The 25,867-nt window shown below is 30.8% G+C and overlaps 2 protein-coding genes across 13 annotated transcripts in view; one reads left to right on the top strand and one right to left on the bottom strand.

Annotated features, from left to right (window-relative positions):
- Positions 1 to 10,722, bottom strand: part of LOC126776317 (MAP7 domain-containing protein 2-like) — a 47,206-nt gene extending 36,484 nt beyond the window's left edge. For 10 of the 11 annotated variants that reach the window (XM_050498740.1, XM_050498745.1, XM_050498743.1 and 7 more), the window contains exon 1: positions 10,506 to 10,721. In XM_050498740.1, coding sequence (XP_050354697.1) covers positions 10,506 to 10,551 — 46 coding nt within the window. In that variant the 5' untranslated portion in view covers positions 10,552 to 10,721. Of the gene's footprint in view, positions 1 to 10,505 lie in introns of all 11 variants that reach the window. The other variant, XM_050498741.1, reaches the window with a different exon arrangement.
- Positions 10,723 to 15,037: 4,315 nt separating this feature from the next.
- The window catches only part of LOC126776321 (uncharacterized), a 53,939-nt gene continuing 43,109 nt past the window's right edge, over positions 15,038 to 25,867 (top strand). For both annotated transcript variants that reach the window (XM_050498760.1, XM_050498759.1), the window contains exon 1: positions 15,038 to 15,328. In XM_050498760.1, the coding sequence (XP_050354717.1) occupies positions 15,271 to 15,328 (58 nt within the window). In that variant the 5' untranslated portion in view covers positions 15,038 to 15,270. The remainder of the gene's footprint in view (positions 15,329 to 25,867) is intronic.

The following is a 25,867-nucleotide window of genomic DNA, read 5'->3' as shown; positions in this document are numbered from 1 at the left end:
GTGGTTAGAACGCGTGAATCTTAACCGATGATCGTGGGTTCAAACCCGGGCAAGCACCACTGAATTTTCATGTACTTAACTTGTGTTTATAATTCATCTCGTGCTTGACGGTGAAGCAAAACATCGTGAGGAAACCTGCATGTGTCTGATTTCATTGAAATTCTGCCATATGTGTATTCTACCAAACCGCATTGGAGCAGCGTGGTGGAATAAGCTCCAAACCTCCTCTAAAGGGAGAGGAGGCCTTAGCCCAGCAGTGGGACATTAACAGGCTGTTACTGTATAGTATGTCAAAACTATTGACGTCCACATCTAGAGAAATAAATACAAAGAAACGTCCAATAATATGAACATCTAATATTCACAAACACGTTTAGAACACAGTATTATTTAATATATGTGAATGTATGTAATATCAATTATAAGTCGGTACATAGTTATGCGTGTGTGTGTAAGGTGGAGATTATAAAAACATAAGTCTTCCACATCATTGAGCCTTAGACTCTAAGAATGTATGTTTTGACATGAAATAATTTATATGTTAGTGTATGTGTATTTATGTGTAGCTATAGTTTGAATTACATTTTTTTTAATAGCTAGCCTATCTAACAAATGGACCTGATGATAAGTGGTGACTAATGGCGCTGTTAGAAATAGTTACCATTTCTCACATCACCAATGCGCCATCTACTTTGGTAACAAAGTATATATAGCCCTGGCTCTTCAAACCGGAATACAACAATACTACGTGCAGTTTAGCAGTAGAATAAGTAATGAATAGTTACTACACAAACACTCTAGCACACATCTCTACTATCAAGTAAAATTATAATCCCGTTTGATCATATTTAATATTAATAAAAATATATAAATCCTCATTTAATATCATTCATCATTCAATACAAACTTTACCAATTCAATAATCGTCGTTCTACCGTTCTGACCCAATTATTTCCTAACACGTACGCCTACACCATGCCTTATAAACATATAAAGGTCAGTTCGTATCGGCATTGATCCACCTACATTCACACTAGAATTAGGAATGTTTGATTAATATTGAAACGTATACATGTGGATGGGTGGCAGCTCAATATCTTGAGTGGAACTTGTTTAGAACTCAGTTGGTCGATTTGACCAGTACGTGTGGGTCAAATCGAGCAACAGCTGACGTTAAATTTTGGGTGCCAACTGATTGATTACAGATTTAAAATAAGAATTAAATCAATCAATGCCACATATCCGCCAATCATTTTGTTGCCAACGTTATAAAAGTTTGGAAAATGTAATTGGACTTAAGGGAATATATGTATGAGAAGGTAGCTTAAGAGGTGAAAAGTAAATAAAATATACTGCACCTGAATGAGTCGAACATGGCAAGGGAATTATGACACATATATATAAGGAAAACTGAGGGGCCCAAATTTACTGGCCTAGCGACGACTGAACCTCATCGTGATATCAATCCATCTGATACTAAAAAAAATTATTAACCATAACAGACAACGGAATAAGAATCATTAAGCGAGTCAAATCATACTTTAAGATTTTTAAAGTAATTTATTTTAGTTAGCAATAATAAATTATTTAAGCGACTTAATGTTAAACAAATTGGTAGTAACAATTGGTTTTTATATAAAAAAAAACCTAAACACTAAAATCATTCAAAATAAAACATAAAATCGATATAAGCAACTAAGCGTGAGTTATCAAAGTAACCTAAGTACCTAAATTATAGATTTCATTTTACTTACGAAATATGTCGTTTTACGATCAACCAGGTTGTGTATTATATATTTAGACAAACAGGTATATAACGGAGCTAGTATAGTGTTTATTTATGTAGAACATATATAGATCTATACATAATTCTATTGAATAATTCTCTTCTCCATAAATATCAAGTGTACTAAGAAGCGGCATATGAGCTGTCGAACGAAACCTGTTCAACAGCTGCTCATTAAATTTCTAGACATTGACTGAGACAGTGTGACAGAGGCCTAACATATGTTTGTCATTACTCGTGAGTAAAAGAATGCACTACAATTCATTGAGGACTGGATCAATACATATTTATTATACAGTTCATAAACAATGTGGAGGTCATGAGGAAGGAATGCTTTACATTCAAATGGTAGCAAAGGCGAGCAAGCGTTAAATCAAGAGAAACATCGAGTGCCAATAATATTTTAAAACGAATCTATTAAATCTTTACAATAAACTCAAGAAGACTAACTACAATAAGGGCTGGCACAGATCTGAAAATGTATGACTTTATAAAAGTCGAGTTTTATGAAGTATAACCATTTTATGAAGTTTAAGTAATCGATATTAGGAATTAAGCGTTTTCGAAGACAACAATGTCTCAATTACTTAGAGTAATTAATATTTACATTGACTCGAGGCCGTGTTACAAGGCTGAGGCATTAATTCCTTCGCAGGCAAAATAAATAATTGAATTGAACATGAGCATTGTGCATCTTCTATAAATATATCTTATCTGTACCCTGAAAGGCTTCGTATTATAAATAAAAATAATAACTAAAACATGTAAAAGATGCAATACAAGATTCCAGTACAGGGGGTACAATTCTAATAATTAATAACGGTCACGATACGTTCCCAATTCTATTCCTCTCAAAAATAAACTTATCCATATGTATTCGTATCGCTATGTTATTAGAATATGAAAACAGTTAAACGGCAACGATTACGTTTCGATTCGATTGCGATAACTTGTTAGTAGAATTCGTCCCCAGATTGCTCCTCAAATTGAAACCAAGGCTAGTTTCTCCGGCACACGACACGATTCGATCGACTTTTCTTACAGTATAATGCATTTTTTGCTTGAAATGCCCAACTTCTGTGAATAATACTTTGTCATAAAAAGTGGCGTTACCGATCTCGACAAAAAACAGTCTAGCTTCGACAATGTGAACTGCAGTTTTGGGCTATCATTTTTATATTCTAATACTCGAAATATTTTTAAAATATTTAATTCAATAATGAATATCATTTATTACTACTGGCTGTATGGAAATAGAATAAAAATGCCGTTCTTTTTCAGTATTTATATAAATTGAATCCACACAATATATTAGGTTAAATGAATTAAAATAATATAATTTAAAAATACTTTTAAGTACGACAAAAACATGCGACTGATAGGCTCCAAATCCAACCAATAGAGATAGCTTAATCCAACTTTAGAAAATAAGAATTCGTTTCACGGTCTGATAACTTTGGGATCGTCGTAATGTCATTCAAGGAAATATGCAATAAACGAGTATTGAGAATTTTAAACTTTCTCGTTAATTTAATAATTAAGGTTTTGAAATTCAAAAAACAAATTCAGTTTATGATCATTGATTGATATTTTGATAGACACACGAAAGCCTAATTAGAATTCTAGCCTCAAATCAAAACTAATTACATCAAACTGATCGCGATTTACTGACAGTATATTATTAACGGTATATGAAGAAAAAAACATAATTAAGAAAGTTGTAACGGAGCCGTAACTGTAAGTAGGTGTGTGTAATTTTTGAAACCATTATTTGATAATAGCCCGAAAAGAAATAGCATAACTTTTATTAGTTTAAATTGTATGATAGTAAAGTAAAATTTTCCTAAAATCGAAATATGCATACTCTTAACTCAATTATATTATTTAGCACGCGCAAAACTTTAGGACAACACCAATTGTCAATGAAAATTTAATCCTAACCTAAGCCCTTGGCCCTTAACAAATCACACATTTTACTGGTTTGGAGGGTGCGTGAGTCAATATAACAAGTACAAGAGACATAACATCTAGGTTCCCAAGGTTGGTGGCGCATAAAGGATGGTTAATATTACTTAGGGCCAATGGGCTTTGGTGATAGGTGGTTTGTCAACAACAAAACACTAATCAGGAAATAAGGGATTATTTTACATCAACTACATTGAATAAAGTATTTGATAAACGAGATGAAATGTGAATGATAATAGGTCAATAATTTTTACCGTTCGTATCAGTTGACTGCATTCACTTAACCCATTTCGTTTCTTGGCAAAGATTGGGTTAAACGTTTGGAATAATCTTATCTCAATGATAAATTGTACATCTTTTCGAAAGAATATCAAGAAATTCTTTACTTACCGGTAACGTTATTTTGTTAAATATATATTACTAGTATAGAATTGATTTGGAAGAGATCTGAGGTAGAATTTATGTTTTCGTGTGAAATGTTCTATTATTTCGGAAACCACAGAAAAGCCTCGTCTGAGTGGATACCGACTAATCAACTAGGTACTTCTACTGCAAATACTTTCTGGTTTAAATGATGCATGCGCTAATGCGATTAGAGGCATTAGGGGCATAGCATCTTAGATACCTTGGTTGGTGGCGGCCGCTTTGACGTTGTAAGAATTGCTTTACACATCTTACAATGTTTTTAAACGTATGTTTACTAATATTATAAATACGAAAGTTAATGCGAAATACGTTTGCTTATTTGTTATTTTTTTACGTTTTAACTTATCAACCGATCATCAAGAAATTTTGCATATATGTTGTCAGGTTTACAGAAAAGGACATGGGGACCAAACATCTGCCCCCTCATACTAGTTCAATATAAAGTGCTATATTGTCCGACTTCAAAAAAAAACAACTATTTGAAAAAACAGTCAGTGTAAGACCATTTTAAAGTTATAGGAGAAAAATAGGAATAACTATTTGAAATATTTCTATTGCCTTTCTCCTTAAAAAAAAATAACTTTAGACAAGGAGACCTAATTAATAGTATCTGTAGTATACACATTTGACGTTCCTTTATATATATATATATATATAAAGTATATAATAATATATATAACTCAAGAATATAAATATCTTAATAAAAAAAAATAATAAAGACTGAAGATATATATATATATATATATATATATCTTCAGTCTTTATTAGTTTTGTTCTCATGTTAAGACAATAAAGTTGATTAGTTTAATTGTGAAATAAGAATTTTGCATGTTTTATAATTTGCCACGAAGTTTAATTAACAATTTGTGGTAGTGAAAATAGTCTCTGGTAATACATGAATGGATGAATCATGTGGTACACGTTAGCCATGACTCACGAAAGCTGATCCAAAACTCGTAACCCCTGTCTGGAAAGCTTCCCCGAGATATTCAATACACGAATTCGCGTCCTAACTAATCAATATTCAGCACGACATTTCTCCATCCGTATAAGATTTCCTAAACACTTAATGCCTACACGAATCATATTATTACGGCAAGGTGACAAATATTTTTACAATACCTAAACTTTTTGTAATCAATTTTCACTTTATTACAACACGATAGAGTTGATTTTCAAATGCAATACCTTCAAAGATACCGCAAGGTCATTTCCTAACAAGGCAGTCTCATTTTCATAAAATTTAAAATTTATAAGCAGTCAACGCACTAAGGCAGGTAATAACCGCAGTCTAGACGAACACGAAACAAATTTAATAGCAAAACAAATACATATTATTAGTTACTGAACAATCGTTCAAAGGAATCTCACTTGAAAATTGATGGTTGAAAATTTTTAATACAAAAATTTGCTTATATTTTCACTAAACAATACATTTTTATCAACGATTTCGTTGATTATAAAACCGTTGATAAGATTACGTATTGCTACGTCGAAATCTTGCTAAATGTACATTTCAGGTAAATTTTCTATTAACAACGAATCAACAACATTATATACTTTTAATACAGTACAGTACAGTAACAGCCTGTTAATGTCCCACTGCTGGGCTAAGGCCTCCTCTCCCTTTTGAGGAGAAGGTTTGGAGCTTATTCCACCACGCTGCTCCAATGCGGGTTGGTAGAATACACATGTGGCAGAATTTCAATGAAATTAGACACATGCAGGTTTCCTCACGATGTTTTCCTTCACCGTTAAGCACGAGACGAATTATAAACACAAATTAAGCACATGAAAATTCAGTGGTGCTTGCCCGGGTTTGAACCCACGATCATCGGTTAAGATTCACGCGTTCTTACCACTAGGCCATCTCGGCTTCTCATACTTTTCCATACTTTTAATAAACGCTAAAAATACATACTCACGTCGCCCATTGATCTATGCAAAGGTCAACGCGCCGCTATAAAAGGCCTGTCCATAATATGAAATTAGCTCAATAAAACAAATTTACATCTTGAAGCTGACTCCAATATTTAAACGGCGGATAGTATAATTTGTGTCCGAGACTTTACTTGAGTTACAGACAGTTCTGTTTATTCTCTGAGAAATATCTCTATTTAAGCTAAAAAGAGAGCTGTGGTCGAGACAGGCCAATCTAAAGATAGGAAAAGCCATTGCTTTCATGTATATACACTATACATCTCCATGTTGGTTGTAACAAAAGACTGCAGTTCACCTCATAGTTACGGAGCTGGTTATAATAACGTTATGTTTTGCTCGTGTTTCACAATGATATGGATTAAAGTCCAGATCAATTAAAATCTATTAGATGCATGAATAGTAAACTAAGGTTTTATCAACAATGCATGCGCTTCAAGTTGTTAAAACAACCAATGTAAGTCCTACAAAATATTTATTCAAACGCATTCAACAGTCATCGTGACGTGAATGTTCAAAGCTTACTTCCAAAAAATCAAAATCAGTGAGCAAAACTTGACCAAATTTAAGACTACGTCTTTTGGATTTGTTTAAGTTTTTAGGATGATAGACCAGCACCAACAGCACGAGAAAACGATTTAATTCCACCTTTTTCACAAATTACGAGCAATTAATTGACAACGCATTACCACGATAACTGACATCAGTATTAATAACGTCAGCAAATCATATAATGAGATCAACAACCCTGGTTTTCGCTATATTTTTACTAACTTTTCATAAGAATATTAACCACTTTATATATCCTACTTAATGTTATCTTACGCAATTAACACTAGTGTAATTTATACATTAATTTTTATTTTTTAAGTGAAATTTCCTTTAGACAAAGTTTCAAATGGTTCTAAGCAATACCATTATTTTAATCAGTTTGTTATTTAAATAAGTTAGAATACTTTCAATATTTCGATAGAAATGTTAAAATTAAAACTATATTTTATAGATGTTTTTTGAAACTGACTATAGACTATATGAATTCCAAGACAAATTTGTTGACTACAATAATATTTGATGTAAGTACTGATTTACTTTAAGTAATAACATTCCATATATAAGATAGTTTCAATCTGTACAGTTACATAAAAGAAAATATATACATAATTAATTAAAAATTAATTCATATTTAGAAGAAAAAAAAGCAACAGTATGTCACAATTTAAATTATAAAAAAAAATAAACATGTGACTTGTTATTCTTAAATTATGAAGTTAAAAATTAAATCATTTAATAAAGCTGAATCATCAACACCCAGTAATAAATATCTTCAAATCAAATGGTATAATTCTCCTCCGATGGATATTTTGAAAGACAATATTACAAAGTGATTACTTTGGTACATTTTAATTAAAACAATGGTAACTGAAATCAGTTTAAAATGTATGTCAAATACCAAAACTGTTTCAAACAGTCAATTTCCATATTATATCTTTGTGCCATTTGCAAATGAAATACTCGGATCTTGGAGTAATAATGTACAAACTCCCACAAGTGACAGGATTATCGGAATTACAATTCAACAGGGAAATGTTGCTAACATTCTTGCCACCATTCCACTCGGTCCTTATTTGTATGGTAGCTATTTCAAATTTCTATTTATATATATTTAATTTATGTTCTATGAGTAAAGACACAACATAATGTATTGACAATAACTTTGATCTATTGTCCTGTTTGATTTATTCATACTGTTCTTGTAATAAAAACAGAGATTGTAAAATAGTATTTTATTTTAACAGTTAATTTGATAAGTGAAAGAGGTAGTTTGGCAATGCTATAACACTTTTTATATGAAATTAACCTCAAGTGAAAAGCTATACCTATTAAAGATATTATTTGATATTTCTATTATTTGACAACAAGTCTTTATTTCTTAGGAAGGACACCCAAATTACATTGGTTACTTTTCACGAGTTTAAATACCAATTTTCAAGTCTTCATCGTAAACTATTAACGATAAAATTTTCATCAAATTCAATTCATTACTTGTCTGATGCTCAAACAGACAGGTTTTATACTAGTAGGGAGAGAATAAAATGAATAAGCCACAAACAAATTTGAAGTGTTACCAAGCATATTATATTCACTAATGCTAGCTCCTACACAGGTTGACTCATTTCTTTGTATAAGGCATTCTTGTATGGGTGTATAAGATTTATAATTAAAACACACATATTATGACACCGATTTCAAAATGTCATCAAGGATGCCGATAGCGTATGTTGAATTTTCATTTTAATTTAAATTAAAGTATTTATGAATAATATTGAGCATATTATATAAAATTAAAAATAAAATATAAATAGAATTGACCAAGTTAATAACATCTAATGATTCAGCAACAAAATTTAAATCAAAAAGCAATGCAATTGTGGCAGCTGAAATAATATTAATGCAAAGAAAATAGTATATTAATTTATATCTTTATAAAACAAAAAACTAAAAGATATCAGATAGAAAAAAAATTATCTAGACATTTTTAATACAATTAGATTATTTTTAGTTTACATTTTAACTTGACCAAGTTGCATTTATCACTTTTAGTGATAATAATGCAGCATTATAATTATTATCTTTGATAAGCTATGTATGAAGAAGTAAAATTCTTGGAACTAAATACATACTTTTTAATCGGAGCATATTATTTCAAGGGGATAATAATAAAAAAATATCTCCATGGCCAAAATATATAAAGTATACCTTTATAAAGATATCAAATATAATATACAAAAGCGATGCATCAAATAATATTATACTGACGGTTGTAACATTTAAATACTATATATCTATAGACTACGTATATTTCGGGATTAATTCATTGACTCAATTTGAGTTTGGTAATTGATATATAATGGCAAAGCATATAGTAAATCAAATTTTACTGTGATAATTGTTTCTAATTGTATAAATATACATTAACACAAAAGACAGTAAACAAGTAATTTAAGTTGTGGACAGCTTGTTTTTCTTTGTCTTCTTCATTACAAGTAAACAATCATTATACATACTTTAAACATTTTTCAAAACACTCTTGTAGTTAAAAATATGAGTAGTAATTACTTAAATAAATATTCTCAGGCCTAAGAGCGAGTAAGCGACCAAGTCATCCTAAGAACAATGCACAGCTTGTAAAATTTTTAAAGCATATGAATGATATAATGTTGGAAATATTAGCAACTTCCTAAAAAGGGTGTTTCTTTGAAAAGTAATGGAAATTATATGTTTTTACCACATACACAGAATTTTAAAGATCCCAGTAGAATTTTTTTTTTCAAAATGTGAATGATGAAATGGAAGACTTTTCATGTTTTATCATTGTAACTTTAATATCTGGCGTCAATGTAAGCTAGCCAGTTGCTGATATGGCTTGATCATAACTAAATATTTTTAATTATATTGTACATTTTGCAGATCTCTGTTTAATATTATTTAAAGCCAATCCCTTTTTTCTCCATATGATTTTAAGGTACTTATTTGGATTAAACTTATTTAGATAGATTATTTATTAGATCCTTTAATGCAAACAGACATACTTATCATCTGTTTTTTGTATTTATATAACAAGGTCATATTGATAACCTAAAAAGGTATCAAAATATTTATATGTATCATTTGAGATTCGAGACATTTATATTGATTATTTAATTAATATCATATATTATAGACACTAGCACCAATCAGTATTCTCTAGCTTATCAAAGTATATTTTTTTATAATATGCAATTTCCATTAAGATAGTCATGTAATAAGCACATCAATTTGCGCATGAAAAAGTTGATAGAGGAATTGATAAGATAACTAGAAAGTGAGCAGTTTGCAGTGCTTCAATGTGTGCTGTACTCTCGAAAATTTATTCACATACATGCAAAATACTTGCGTACTTACGTCAGAGTATCAATTGATAATGTCATGACTCAAGAAATATTATATTGTAAACCATTACAATATTTGCAACTCACTTTGCGAATGGTTTGCCAAAATGCGACAGTATTGCACGATATAACGGTAACTATGCAAGGAATCCGGCAAAACTAAAACATTGCTGACCAAATGACAGAAGGTCCGGTAGTCCTATCGCCTATTGTACATTCCTGCGCACTTCTCACCGTCTGGTAGCCTTTTCTCTAATTTTAGAACATACCACGACGTCAAAAGACGTCCAATTGAAGATGAAAAACAAAACATCGGACTGCGTCGGCCACAACCCACTGCGGACGTTCTCGAAAGCTGTGCACGAACCCACGACGTGGGGCCACGACGCGTTTAGGGTTAGGCGATTTCGATCACATTTCACACTAAAACAGCACGTATCGATTTTAAATGCACATAATACCTTTACTTTCAGCTTTTTCCGTAATATCTTTCACGTCATCAACCATCTTGCTCGATGACAGTCACTCACTGTTCACTTTTTATTCGAACATATTTCGAAAACTCATACTTCGTTCACTATTTTCAGCCCGACGGCCAGCCAGCGATCTATACGACAGCACTTCGTTCCGTTCACTGCCAGCGACGTACGAACGGCGATTGGCGAACAATCTTTATAAAACTGAAGATGGCGTCAAAAAATGTTTAGGATATTATTACAAGTTAATAAATTAATAAAGGAATAGTTAGCTAGATTAAACTGAGAACTCTAATAATTTAATGTTTTTGTGGTAAGTCTTCTTTAAAAAAAACAGATAACATATTGTATTATGCTTCCGTTTAAAATTTTAAAACTAGGCGAAAATAAATACAAGTATTTTAGTTTAATCTGTGCGGTTAAACTGACACTTGTCTTGTAAACGCCATCTATATTTAAAGATGCTAAGAAGTAAATGCAATCAGTATTATAATAGATATTATTATTATCTGTACTTAGATTATCTTTATAGTAACATATTTACTGAAATTATTGTTATGGATAATCATGAAACAAAATGGTTTAATTTAGGAGAAAAAAAAGCGTCGGTATTTTTACTGCCATCTATTATCAGAACAATCGTTTCATTCATATTTCTCATAGCAAATCATAGATGGCGCTTAGATGAATATTGGCAAATTCTATTAAATACAGAGAAAAAATATAAATTATGAAAATAATATGAAAAGATTTATAAAATATATATTTGATTATTTGAAGCTGTTGTTATATTTTATATTTATATCAAATGATAGACGTTATACAAACATTGCACTTGGACTTTGGAGCAATACTGCAAAGTGCAAAAACATTTCTAAAACACACAGTAACCTGTCTTATTAACTTCACAGGTGACCCCGTCACAGGCTGGTTAATTTTTCGACTAAAGAATCGGAATTGTAACTTAACAAGAAAATGCTGCTAACATATTTGATAATAATAATAGTAGTCCTCCAGACCGATTGCGGCCACGGCGGCCAAACTCAAGAGAGATTAGTAAATTGCGCAGGACATATTATTGTGCACAAGTGTGTGCGCAAACACAGGTACACTCTCTTTTCCTTAACTCTCATAATCCGATAGGACGGCAACCCGACACGACCGGAAAGAGCTCAGGCGCAGGACCAACGGTGTTACGTGCTTTCCGAGGCACGGGAGAACACACTTCCAGACTCCGGACTGCTACTGAGAATTGTCAACAGAAAAACTCAAAAACATTTCATTGGCCCGACTTGGGATTTTACCCCGGACCTCGGGATGTGTGCCTGGAATTAGCATTACGTAGCATATTTATCACTATTCCAAGCGGTCATGTTTAGTACAGTAGCTATTAATTTGAATATTTGAAAATTTACATAATTTCTCAAAGTAAATAATTTCAAGAAAGTTAATTTAATCATGTTTATTTTTATTGAATATAAAAATACACACACAAAACATACCTACGTATAATATACCATACCCGTAGGTATTTGGCTTCATTGATGTCGATGTAGATTAGTAATAAGAGCATCAATAGAATAAATTGCATTTAAAAAGAGAAACCTGATATTCATTAAACTTGTTTGCAGGAAGAAAACTTCCGTTATTAATGTAATTACAATAAAATACTTTCCGTTACATTGTTATACTATAAAGGTAAAATTTCACGAACACTTACCACTTACCAGCGTTAGCTATATAGGAATCGTGTATTATAAAAAAAATGATTTTATTTTAACTGATAGAGATGAAATTCGATGTTTAATCTAAAAATAAAATTATTAAAGATAAACTTATATAAATCATAGACAAGGTAGAAACTATATAAAAGCTTTATCTGTGAGAGCCGAGATGGCCCAGTGGTTAGAACGCGCGAATCTTAACCGATGATCGAGGGTTCTAACCCGGGCAAGCGCCACTGAATTTGCATGTGCTTAATTTGTGTTTACAATTAATCTCGTGCTTGACGGTGAAGGAAAACAAATCAACTCTTAATAACTTAAATCAAATTAAAATCTTAACATATTATGGAATGTTTATTAATAATTAAATCTTAAAAATTTAATCTAATATTTCTAAAATGTGTGCCGTGCACACCCTGTTTCAACATTTCAAATTCAACAACGCACAGTACGTTTTGTCTATCTGTAAACTTTGTGTATTAGCATACAGGCTTTGTAATCTGTGGGTGCGCTTTTCCTAATTAATTACAAAGAATAGTTATAATTGCCTATGCATTGACCCCAGCGGCCTATATTGTGTTTTTTTTTTTTTAATTAAACGGGCCGTAATTTGAATATACATATAACAATATTTTGTTTATAATAAAGATTATAGCTATTATATAGATATACACTGGCTGCCTGTCCTGACATCGTACGGGCGAAATAAATGTATCACCTAAACCGTCCAGAGCCTTATTCAAACACGCACACAGATCTTCCATTTCCAGCGGTGAACAGTTTTCAAGATATCTCCTAGACTCCGCCACATCTCTAGCCTCGTTGCAGTTGGTTAGGTTTCGAGTTCTGATCCTGGGTCAGATCGACATGGTGGCATCATCGTTCAAACACATTAAGACCTCGGTTCAGAATGTTGATTCTACCGAGAAAAGTCGGCAAGAATTTTTTAACATAAATTATCAAAATACCCTTGTTCCTAAACGTCCTAAATGTTTATATATCTCTTTGGTACATACAAATTTTATTAACATTTAACGTATAAATATACCACTGTTACTACAGCTCTGTAATAGAACAAATATTTATATTTTTATATAGTATAGGCAGGCGGACGAGCATATGGGCCACCTGGTCACCATCGCCTATAGACATTGGGATTGTAAGAAATGTTAACCATCGCTTACATCGTCAATGTACTACCAACCCTGGGAACTAAAATGTTATGTAAGTATAACCGGAATATAACAATACCAGGTACTTCTGTTTTGCGGTAGAATATGTGATGAGTAGGTGGTATATTGACGAGCTTGAAAAAAGCACTACCACCAGTAGTCTATAAACTGCATGTCCTCCTGAAGGATGCATCTCTGGCAGCCGCCTGGCCGATGCTAGATGGCGAGCTACGATGCTGGATCTATTAGATACGTTAAATTAGTTTTTTTTATGACTTCGAAGACCTTTTCAAGATATATATCGATGTTGGAACTCTAAGGCTCCTTGTGACTTAAAACTGATATAAACTGAGCGAACTTTTTATTTTCGATTTCAGACAGCTGTGTAGTAAAATTTTAAGCTCTTTTTTTGTTATTTATAAATGACTTGATTGTTCCTATTACATTTGTTTGTTTTTATTAGCATAAAATGTTCAAATAAATATATTATAATATATCTCAATATGAACTACTTCTGTAGCATTTAAATTCTAAACCAAATTAATGACAACATATGTCTTGAACGAGAGCAGTCTAAAATTTTTTGATTCTGAGTGGAGAACTTTGTGTTTCTGAGTGGCTTTATATCATCAAAAATAAATGAAGATGATAAAAAAATTAGATTAAATTTATAAAGTGATTTTCGTAGAATTATTTAGCTTCAATATATAATCTATGTGATTAAAGCTTTTCATATCATTCTTAATATTAACATGAAGACAACATTTTAATACTATTTTGATAATATTAATATTAAAAACACATGTGATTTAGCTTTTATCAAAGATATTATGTAATAAACTAACAATTATCGCTAAAAGGTAGGCGAGAAGTCCTCAAAAACGGAGAAAAGGCCTTAGCCCAGCAATGGGACATTCACAGGCTGTTACTGATATGGCTGATACTGTAAAACAATTAACAAATTTATTACCTTCGACAAGACTTTTTAGACGGGTTGGTCCCCATTGTCGTAATATAAGGAGCACCAAATAGCAATACATTGCGTTGCTCTATAGAAAAACGTAATGGCTTAAAGTTTATGTTTATAGACTTAAATAATATTTAATGTTTTATATTTAATTTAATGGCAGCATCTGTTGGCTCATCAGGTTGACTTTTAACTTATAAAATAAATAAAAATATAAATAATGATTGATATTAAATTGTACAATTTGGTACTTAAATATTATTTATATATAAGAAGTAACAGTATTTATTAATTATCTGTTCCAACGTATGAATACAATGTTGAATAAGTTCAGGTACTGGTTTTGAAGGAATTTGACTTAAACGGGCAAAACCAAAAGTCAATTAAATATATCTTAATAAAGTAAGAGTTCAATGTTATTAGCCCACTCGTTTCCAATCTTTGCAGTCACGAAATCAATCACACTGTGTGCGTGCATAGCTGGCGTGTGTAAATTATTATTACTCGACGAAATTTAGAAGTCGTTCCAATATTAAAAATGTCTGTATCAATTAATGAATTCTTAAATCCGTCGAGTGATCGTTCCGTTTACATGCACCTGACTGGCCAGTAACAAGCGCAGTAGACGTTTGACTTTCGAACGAGAGGGCCCGATGCGCGGGAAATATTTGATTCAGCGCCATTTCGAGGCGAACTTTTTGACGTTTGCAAAATAAAAACAATGTTTTGATTACGGGTATATATTGTGTCTTTATGTAAACAAAAATGAATATTTTTGCTACTAGTTAATGTTGGCTGACCTTATAAGTAAAAGGCTAGTGTACATTAGTTAAAATAGAGTGAGTTCAATTGTGTATTTCAGTGAAAGTGCGAATTTTATTTTAAAAATGAAGTCTTCGAAATATTTCTTTTGTGGATTACTATTTTTATTGGCTGTATCAATAGGTAAGTTTATATATTTTTTTATTAGTTCATTTTTTCAAGGTATATATTGCATATTACAATTTTTAATAAATTTTAAATATTGATAAATAAAATACTTTTAAGGCAAAATCTTAAAAAGATAAAAAGAAATATGAATTAAATATATACAAGTAACCAGATGGTTTAATGGTTTTAGCCATGAAGTTCGTAAACACGTTGATATTTTTTGTGCAATTATATAATGTAATGACATATTTCCGACTCTGCCAACTACTGTACGTTTTATGTGTGTTTGTTTTTAAAATAAATAATATAATATGTATTACTTAGTTTTAGTATTATTTTTACAACAAAAAAAAAACTTTTGTGTACGTTAATAATGGCACTTTTATGTTTATAGACAATTTCATAATTGGCTTACAAATTACATGCAATTACGACTTTTTAATTTATGCTAACATAACACAAACAATAGTTCTATTTAATTATCATATATTATAACATTAACATAAACTTAAATATAAAATAATAAGTACCAAAGTATAAGCATTTATTTCTATTAAAAATGTTTCAATACAATGGGTTTTTAATTTATAAATCGTTACGCTTTCCCTGTAGACGTTAATAGTGAAAGCGATCGCGTCCCATGTATAATTTATTAATGGTGGACCGGTCCCCTGTATTTTAACGTTTCAACATTAACAGTATTCATCAACGTATCAATATATTTTAACGATCGAATTATCATAAGAATTCAATTTCACTGGAAATGGCAGGATGTTTTGTAATCCAAAATGGATTAGTTATTTAAAATCAATTTAATACTGTTGAATAGGATTTGTTTTGCATATTATGCATATGTAAGAACGAAAATCGAATGAAACATAGTGATCAATTTAAAACAGCTTATCCGTTTATACGAATTAGGCCTGGGCTCCAATTTAGGGGCGGCATAAAAGAAAAACGAATCGTTCGAAACGAATCAAATCGTTACAAGATTACGAAAATAACGGCGCTGACGATAAAATAATTCGTTTAAAATGGTACCCATTTAAAAACTTGTTTTTTTTATACATATGTTTTTAAACTTATTCATTTATTGTGAAATTAAAGGCCTATAAAAGTATAAACTGATAAGAATTACATACTTATATATAAAGTAGCTGTTCCGCGCGGTTTTACTCGAGTCCAAAACTATACTGCTGCGCGATGGGTTGCGTTCAGTATCGTTATTTTATACAGCCTATTGAGATTATAGAACTTTATTCTCATTACGACAACGTCATTTACATGAGAACTTATATCTAACTTATGAATATAACAATTCGTTCGGATCAACAAAACAGATGAGATAACAGTTTCAATTAATTATTTTAACAGAGAATCGTTACACAGGATATGGTTATAAAGTCGAGATTTAAACATAGAAAAATTTGTTAGAGTTTTTACTTGTTTAGGTAAATTGTTATAAAGTTTTGCTCCCTAAAAAATAATCATCTTTTTTCCACTCTTAGTTCTAGATTCAGGCAGTATTAGATGGCTAGCACTATTACTATATCCTTCCTTAATAAACAGGCTATCTAACGCAAAATCATTTGTTCAATTTGTTCTAGTAAATCTTGAGATTAGCGGGTTCAAATAAACAAGCTGCTCAGCTTTACATTGCTATGAATACAGATATAGTTGTACAATTTGTATTTTGATTTATGTCTTAATCTATCTATCTATATCGTTAACACCATTCATTTGTTGTCAATCTGTCGTTTCACGAATAACATGACAATGATACATGAATTTATGATATACGCGTGATGCATGCGTTCTCAAAACATGCTCTCAGCTGCCACAGGTGAGCTTCGTTTGTAAGTGATTATTGAATTTGGCGTTATATTCTAATTTAAGTAATACATTCATAACAAAATATTAATTGCTATTATTGGTATTTTGAATGATTTTATATTTTGATCAAGATAGATTTTTTTACTCGGTTTGAGTACTATGTCCGTGTGGACACTAGTTCCACCTAAGAAAACTTAAGCACGTTAAGCCGTTGATCATGCGCCTGAGCTTTTTCCGATCAAAAAGGATTTATCATCAGGTTATGAGACGAAAGAAATAGAAAAACACTTGCATTTGTGTACTTGTGCATTATAATATCCGTAGCAGTTGTCTAGTCTACTTTGAGAACAAACAAAGTCAGGAAGACAACATCATCACAAATATGTATCGTTATGCTTCCATATCTGACCGAGATATATAATGTCAATAAATGACTCTCGATCGAAAATATAGTATTAGTATAATGTAAATCCTGATTGGTGTCGTATTAACAATATAAAGGCTTACTATTTCTTACAGAGCCAATGTCAGAGGTCGAAAGTGATGATTTAACATCTGGTGGTTATTTATAAAAAATCATGATATATATGATGATTTTATATATAATAGTCACTTACGATCAATTTATTCTCAAGGTGTACTGTTAAAATTTTATAATAATATTTAACGCGCGAATATTCTATATAATTCGTTAATATTCTTTATAAAATTTCTGAGCAAGTGGGTTAGTTTGTAAGGTATTTTTGAACGTACATTCCTTAAGATCCTCTTGTAAGAGCGTATAAATTGACCCACAAACATCTGCACGGCAATACAAGTTGTATTGCCATGTTACGGTATGTATTACGAAGGGATATTTAGCCGATTAGGTTGTTTGGAAAGTAATTTCATTATTTTTATAAAGATGTATTGTTATATTTTATACAAAGGTCCACCTTTCTGGTAGTAGCATGATTCAACGCTCATATAATTTGTTCTTTGCTGACATAAAACTGATTGAACGGTCGAATACGATAAAGTTGTTATTCGCTGGTCTGCATCAATGAATGCCCTTATTGTGTCTTCATCACCGTATCTGGCCTTCCAGAACGTGTTTTATCTTCAACATAAATTGCTGGATCATGGCTTGAAATTTTGCAAACCAGTTTTGGCTCTGGTGTTCTGTCAACACATCTCAATAAACAACAGTATTTTTAATTACATATATCTAAGACCTTGTGTCTAATAAAACTGGCCAAATAATATATAACGGTTACTGAATATGGCGGTAAAAGGATCATAATTATCAACACCCGTCTTATTGCCTTTTATACGGAGTTATGATTTCTGCATTAACTATTTGGTAAGCTCTCAACGTACGTAGTAACTTGACAGAAAACTGTCCGTAATGGAAGTGCATGAGCTGGGAGAAGCGAAAATGAACAGTGAAGCTTTCCGAGTAACGATGCTGCACCCACAATTATGGATAACGCTTGTAATATGCATTAATTGTTATTTTTCTTATACTTGTAAGTAATCCAAAAAATAAATGATTTAGCAATAAAGATAAATAAAGGCACGAACGAAAAAAGAATTGTTATTATATTCTACTTATTTATTAAATAAAACATTGTGACTATATAAAATGTATAATCAATATGTAAATGCGATGTATTTTTTGTTAATTTATATAATCTTGTATAATGTTATATATTCATAAACGTATATAATATGTTATAATACAATTAAAAAAATATGCTTTTAATATATCTAAATGTAGAATTGAACTTTAAACTATATATCAGGAACAGTTATCAATCAATGATTATCTTTATTTACATATTGGTTCCATATTAAAGATTGAATTTCATATTATTATATTATCACGAGGTGAATACAACAGGTTGCATTGAACAATTGCAATAACTTCTCATTTTTGTATAATAAATTCAAGTACTATTAAAAATATTTTTATATAGCAGGTTCAAACTTGGGAAATCACAACTGAATTGTTGTGTGTTTAATTTTTGTTTATAATTCAACTCATGTCCGATAATCCTCCACAAGTGTATCAAAAAACTCGCATTAGACTAGCGACTCCAAGCCTCTCACCATAGAGACATGAAAAGTCTACTATGATTTTATATAGCAGTTTTTATATTTTTGTTTAATATATTTATAAAGATCATGATTATGTTATGAAACGATGCATTCGCTTATACAACAATATAATCTATAAATAACAAAAGTACTTAACACTATACATCTTCCATCCAAATAGCTGTCAAGTTCAAGGGATAATATATTTGTTACATTATTGTAATTTTCTTAGAAATCTAGTATAACATCGTCGCAATATAAATTGCTGTAACGGTGCAAGACGCATCAATGCACATGACACATGACACACATCTTGTTTGATCGAGTCCTGATCCATGAAGCTTTCTGGTGTTATGTAAAAACGAATTTGAATCTAGTCTGAGATTTTGTACGTATGTAATGCTATATTGCTATCTCCTTTTATGTGTAGTAGCAAACAGGAGTAACGATATATTTCGTCCTGCAGATTATTTTTATGACAAAGATTCAGAACACAATGCTACTATAATGTAAATTATTATAAAAATGTACTTTATCTCCTACTCTCGTCCCCTCAATATTAAGCGTCTCTCAAGTTTGACACCATATATATGTCGCGGATTCAAATGGATTGCCATTTTAATGGCCGCCATTGCCGTCCAATATGTTGATTTTATTAAATCAGTCAGTGCGCACGTCCGGCGCTGGCGCTGTCCTGAGAGCAAGCGACCAAGAGACCAAGGGGGTCGCTAGACAAACGAATAGACAGATACACCATTATAATTTATATTTCCATTATTCGGCTGTACAATAAAATAGGCACTCGTCTTATATTTTCACAACTTGACGTCTAACAACCGACCAACCTATACAACATACATCACGTTGTGTGGTGTTGCTATTCTAATAAGTGACGTCGTTTACCCGCTTAAATTTATTATCTCTGACATATATTTTAAGTATCAAGAAGGGATTAAAAAAGATGATGCTCTTAAACAAGTATGCATTTTAATGAGAACCTTCCATACTATTTATATACAGTAAGAAACAGTTTCTATAGCGGCTAGTCAAAGTAGTCTCCTAATTTGAAGTAAGGGGCAAAGCTTAGTACGCCACGATCCACTTTACAAATGTCTCACTCATAATATTATTCGTGACTCAGTGAAGTTGTCCCTTTTCTATTGATTGCGTCATCCATCAAACTGCTTAAAAATAATTTAATAATCATCATTTAATAACATCATTTAACTATAAAAATAATTTATTATTTTTAATTAATAACCAATGATGTACATGTAAAAGAGTTATAAGCTATACGTATTTCTATATTTTATATATTCTAAAATCTTTTATTAGTTTTATTTATAATTTGAAATCTGAGTTAGCTTAAGATAATGTTACCTTTTAATTTAGTAATAATAATTTTAATGCTTAAATGTTATTATTTATAACATCATACAAAAAATACAGGTTAAAAAAAATCATACATAAAAAGAAAATAATCATAAGTAACTTATTTATGAATGTACTTTTAACGTAATGTTTTAAAATAAATATAAAAAGATCAACTCTTTCACGTGATAGTACTGAATAATTTTGCAAAACAAATGTTACATATAGAAACGTTGCACTCAAACTAAATCTTGAACTTTTATACTGATCGCGCCTAAAAAAAACACGTTTAAAGCTATAAAAATATTGTGATTTTTTAATGCTCAAAATTGTCGCTATGGTTAATTAATTACTTACTTAGATTGAAAGCCGTAGTAAATTAAAATTTGTAACGCTTTAATCGGATGCGTAAAAACTTTTAAAAAGATTTACCTTTCGTGACGCGTATCTTCAATTGCGCGTGCGTTGAAGTCTTTTCTATTATTGCGATATGCTAGTAATTGTATATTTATCTTTTTTTAAATATTTGTGTTTAATATTACTTTATATCTTTTATTATTATTATGAAAGAAAGACATATTTTTTTTACTATATATTATATTATAGATGGTAATAAAATACAACAGAAAATTTATATACTTTAATATAATCATCAAATATACGTAATAATTAGTGAATTCGAGGATTGAAAGCGTTATACTACATACCAATTTTACTCACATCGCGCCCACAGAAGTTTCTGATATTGGAGTTATTATTAAAAAGTTCCGTAAGACAAATTAGTCGACCACGACGCATAACATTTGACCACCAGTCGACATTTCCATTCCACTTTCCCTTCGAACGAAAGTTATTCCATATTTGTCGTATACCAATTAACATAATTTAGGCTCGACCACCGAATTCTTGGATCTGTTGTCAATAAATGGTGGTAATGAAAGAATGTTTAAGTATCTATACAAATATAACAAAGGTAAAAGCAACTCTGTCTATCAGTTACGCTTTCACGGCTAAACCACTGAACCGATTTTGATGAGATTTGCGTGAATTTATGCGAAAATTTTATTTGATATTTTATATTATAGATTGAGTTTATCTTATATTCTGAATGAGCGATTGAAACATTTTCAAAATTAGGTCTATTTAAAAATTATATTCAGTTAAATGAAATACATTTTTGGCAAATTATGCCATGCATCTGGTATATTTTATACTTGTTATTAGATGAATTATTATGAAAAAATTTCTTATAAAACGTATTTAATAAATTACTTTGTATTAAACTTACTTTATATTAAAAAAAAATTCAATAAAATACAAAAGGTCAAAATCAATATATAGAAAAAACAATTAAAAAGTATTCCAAGAAATAAATAAAAAAAACGTTCTGTTTTCAAACTTTCGTTTCTAGATTTCGAACGTAAGAAACCTACGTACTTAATTGTTTGTAATGTTTATATTCATTTAAATAAAATACATTCCATAGATACTAATTCAACCATTAAGATTAAAGATATAAACTACATTTTAATCTGACATTTCTACATCTGCGAAACGTTTAAGATATTATCATTTGAATTAAAATAATCTTAAAATCGCGGGAATAGTGGTTACTTTGACAGCTTATTATGTTAGTTTTTATTCGCATTAAGAAATTAATGTTTTACTATATAGGAACGATGCGTTCATTAATATGTTGTGCTCTTGTATTATTTATCCATACTAATGTCTTAATATAAAAGTCTTCAAAGACTTTGTTCGTACGCGTTAATCTCAGGGACTAATTTGAAAGTTTTTTTTTTGTATTAAATAACAACATTTTTAAAAGTAACATCAGTTTTAAAAGTTATATACCATATAACATTTTACTATGATTCACGGGATCAGTTATGTATAATGTGTAGTGTTGTATAACAATTGTAATGCATATTTTGTTCGTTTTTTATGTGCTTATACATCATATATCTGATTGTGTCGAACGCTTGTATAGTTGCTGTTGACACTTGCAGGTTTCTGGCAAAGTGCTATCAAAATACAAATTGAATAAAACTACAAAGTCGTTGCAGCGCATAATGGGTATTATTATTTGGTGTTGTATAGTAACCGTGTTAAACAATAAATACCAAAAAATGTCTTATATCGTTATTATAATTATACTAATAACTCTAAGAGATTATTTAAATTTTTAAATTACTATAAATATTTATTAACATATATTTTTAAATAAATAAAAAAATATTCTCTATTATAAAACAAAGCCTATGTCTAGTTTAATGAGAGGTCAAGAAGGTTAAAGCGTAATGTAATGACTGAAGAGAGATCAGGCATTAGGAAGAGATATCTGCGATAAGGTCGCTTTCGCGCGCTTTAAGCCTGCTATGTATTCTGTGCTTATAATGTTTGTGTACGATAGATTTTATAAATAAATAGGATTCATTTCTTTCTGAAGTATCGTACCTCAACTTTACAAATATGTTCTCCTATTGCTGTATCTGGTATGCGAATTACAATTCCTTGATCAATACAAATTATAAGCGAATAATTTGATCTGAGGTCAGCTTAAAGTGGTGACAGTTTTTTGTGAAAGTTGCCGTTTCCTCTCGCATTCTTGTCGTACCTTCTTCTAGCATTATGAATGATGAATCAGTTATATAAAAATAGATGATTATTTAGCATAGCTTGTTTTTCTAAGATAAAATGTATCTCAAAATGAACAAGTAAATACCGATTCGATTAAGTGCACACTGTCGAGTAAATGTTCATAATTTACGTCTAGTAATTAATCATTATTATTACGATATTATATTTTTTTAACCTTTGAATTTACATTACCTTGGTTGTGTACAACAAATATAGCGTATGTGGTAATGGGAAGCAATTTTGTGGTAATGCCTTTGCCTCATGACGTCATGAAGGTTAAGCTGTTCTGATCTAGTTACCGCGTTTAAAAAAATGTATTATGGGTTGTATTGCGATTTTTTTATAGCTTAGGTAAGCGGACGAGCATATGGACCACCTGATGGTAAGTGGTCACCAACGCCCATAGGCACTGGCGTTGTAAGAAATGATAACCATCGCTTACATTGTATTGGTACTATAAGTTAATATTGTTTGTTTTTGATCTTAAATATTATTTGAATTCCTAGCAAATATATAAATATATTAAGATAGATATGAATCAACTTTAATAGTTTACTGCTGACTGTATCCGAGTACGGTGGCATTCTCAACGGAAGTTACTAAAGAAGAACTGCGCAGGAAATATTACAGTTCACAAGTGTGTGCTCAAACATGGGTGCAGTAGATAGCTAACTCTCATATTATGATGGGATCAAGCGCTCGACCAACGGTGTATCATGCTTTATCAGTTAAGCCTAGCCTTTTACAAATTCCTTTGCTGCTAGCAACTAGACGAATAAGTATATATACTTATAATAATTCTGATTGTCGGTTTTTCTCGGTAAAATCCACATTCCGAACCGAGCGCTTGACGAGCGCTACCACCGGTTCATTCATAAGTACTTGTAAAAGTATATTTGAATAAAATAATTTGTTTTATTTTGAATAAATATTTTTCCGTTAATATTGTAACCACGTGCAAGTATATATATGGGCATTTAAGTCAAGGATAACTGATGAATAAAAAAAGGGTTATTGGCGTTTAAAAAAGTCCCACGACCCGAGTATATTAATTTGAATGCAAAAGTAGACATCGGTGAACATTTAATAAGAAATGTTGTAACAAGGTGTTGCTACTGTCTTTGCTTTAATGTCTTGTAGTCACGGCAACTGCGCCATGCTCTTCTTATGGGTACATATCCCACAGCTGCAATCACCTTAAGAATGTTCCAACTTTATTCTTAAGGTGCTTCGTTGTGAGTTAGAGGATATACGATCAAATGTTGTAGAATGAAGATGTTATCTTCTTTTCATTTCTACTAAACACAGGACAAATTAAAAATATTCAATGTTGCTTGGCCAGGTTTGAATATTAAAAATACGTTTCAAACTATTATTTACATGTTTGTTTGTTTTTTTTTGTTTCAATAAGTATCTAAATCTACCAGTCTACTGCCATTTACCGAAAAATATTATTGCATTTGATAAGTCAAACATAAGGAATAATAAGCGCGGGTGAAAACGCGCGGAGTTAATTTTAATGTAAAATAACAAAAAAATACTTTTAACCAATTCAGTTATGGTATTTATTTTTATAATAAACATGTGATACATTGTAGATAATTGATAAATGCTTGTTTAAATCAAGATTGGATTTAATTTTATTGATTGGCCATTTTTTTTTGTTTTTTTTTTTTTATAGAATAGGAAGACGGACGAGCACAAGGGCCACCTGATGTTAAGTGGTCACCAACGCCTATAGACATTTGCATTGTAAGAAATGTTAACCATCGCTTACATCACCAATGCGCCACCAACCTTGGGAACTGAGATTTTATGTTCCTTGTGCCTTTAATTCCACTGGCTCACTCACCCTTCAAACCAGAACACAACAATAGTACTGCTGTTTAGCGGTATAAACGCGGTAATATCTGATGGAGTGGGTGGTACCTACTCAGAAGAGCTAGCACAAAGCTCTACCACCAGTATAAGGCCAGTCTTTGTTGTCTTATTGTCTTATTCAGTGGATTATAACGACTTGTATTCAAACTTAATCACAAAGAACCGGTCAGCTATATTTAGAAAGGACTTTCTACGAAAATAATATACATTCAAGAACGCACACATGGATTATAGTCAACACAATATATTTGATGCTGGCACTACACGTACCGTTGTGTATCTGCATTAATTGTCCGAACACGACTATGTGTAGCTCAAGACTTATCTAATTATAATAATTTACTTCATTTAGACAAATAGGGTAGTTTATGCAAATAAATTTGTTTTGATCACCTATACTGTTTCTTTTGGTAAATAAATATTTTGACATATTTGCGATTTTAAATACGCTAAACCAAGTGAAGTATCGCTACAATAATAGGTGAAACAACTCTATGTATTAATATACAACTCTATATATATATATATATATATATATATATATACTATTAGGACTATCTTACGTGTTATCGTAATTTTTATCCCAAGTACATAATTTCAAGAAAAGTTAATTTGAAATGAATAAAAAAAAACTATATGCTAAATATGAAACAAGTGATAAATATTTAATTATGAATATTAAATACTATGTTGCTAAATAACGCGATGGGTTTTGTCTCCAAGAAGACATTTGTTTCGAAATATCTTGGC

Source organism: Nymphalis io, chromosome 20 (genome assembly GCF_905147045.1).
Source record: "Nymphalis io chromosome 20, ilAglIoxx1.1, whole genome shotgun sequence".
NCBI classification, from domain to species: domain Eukaryota; kingdom Metazoa; phylum Arthropoda; class Insecta; order Lepidoptera; family Nymphalidae; genus Nymphalis; species Nymphalis io.
This window is presented reverse-complemented; position numbering and strand designations above follow the sequence as displayed.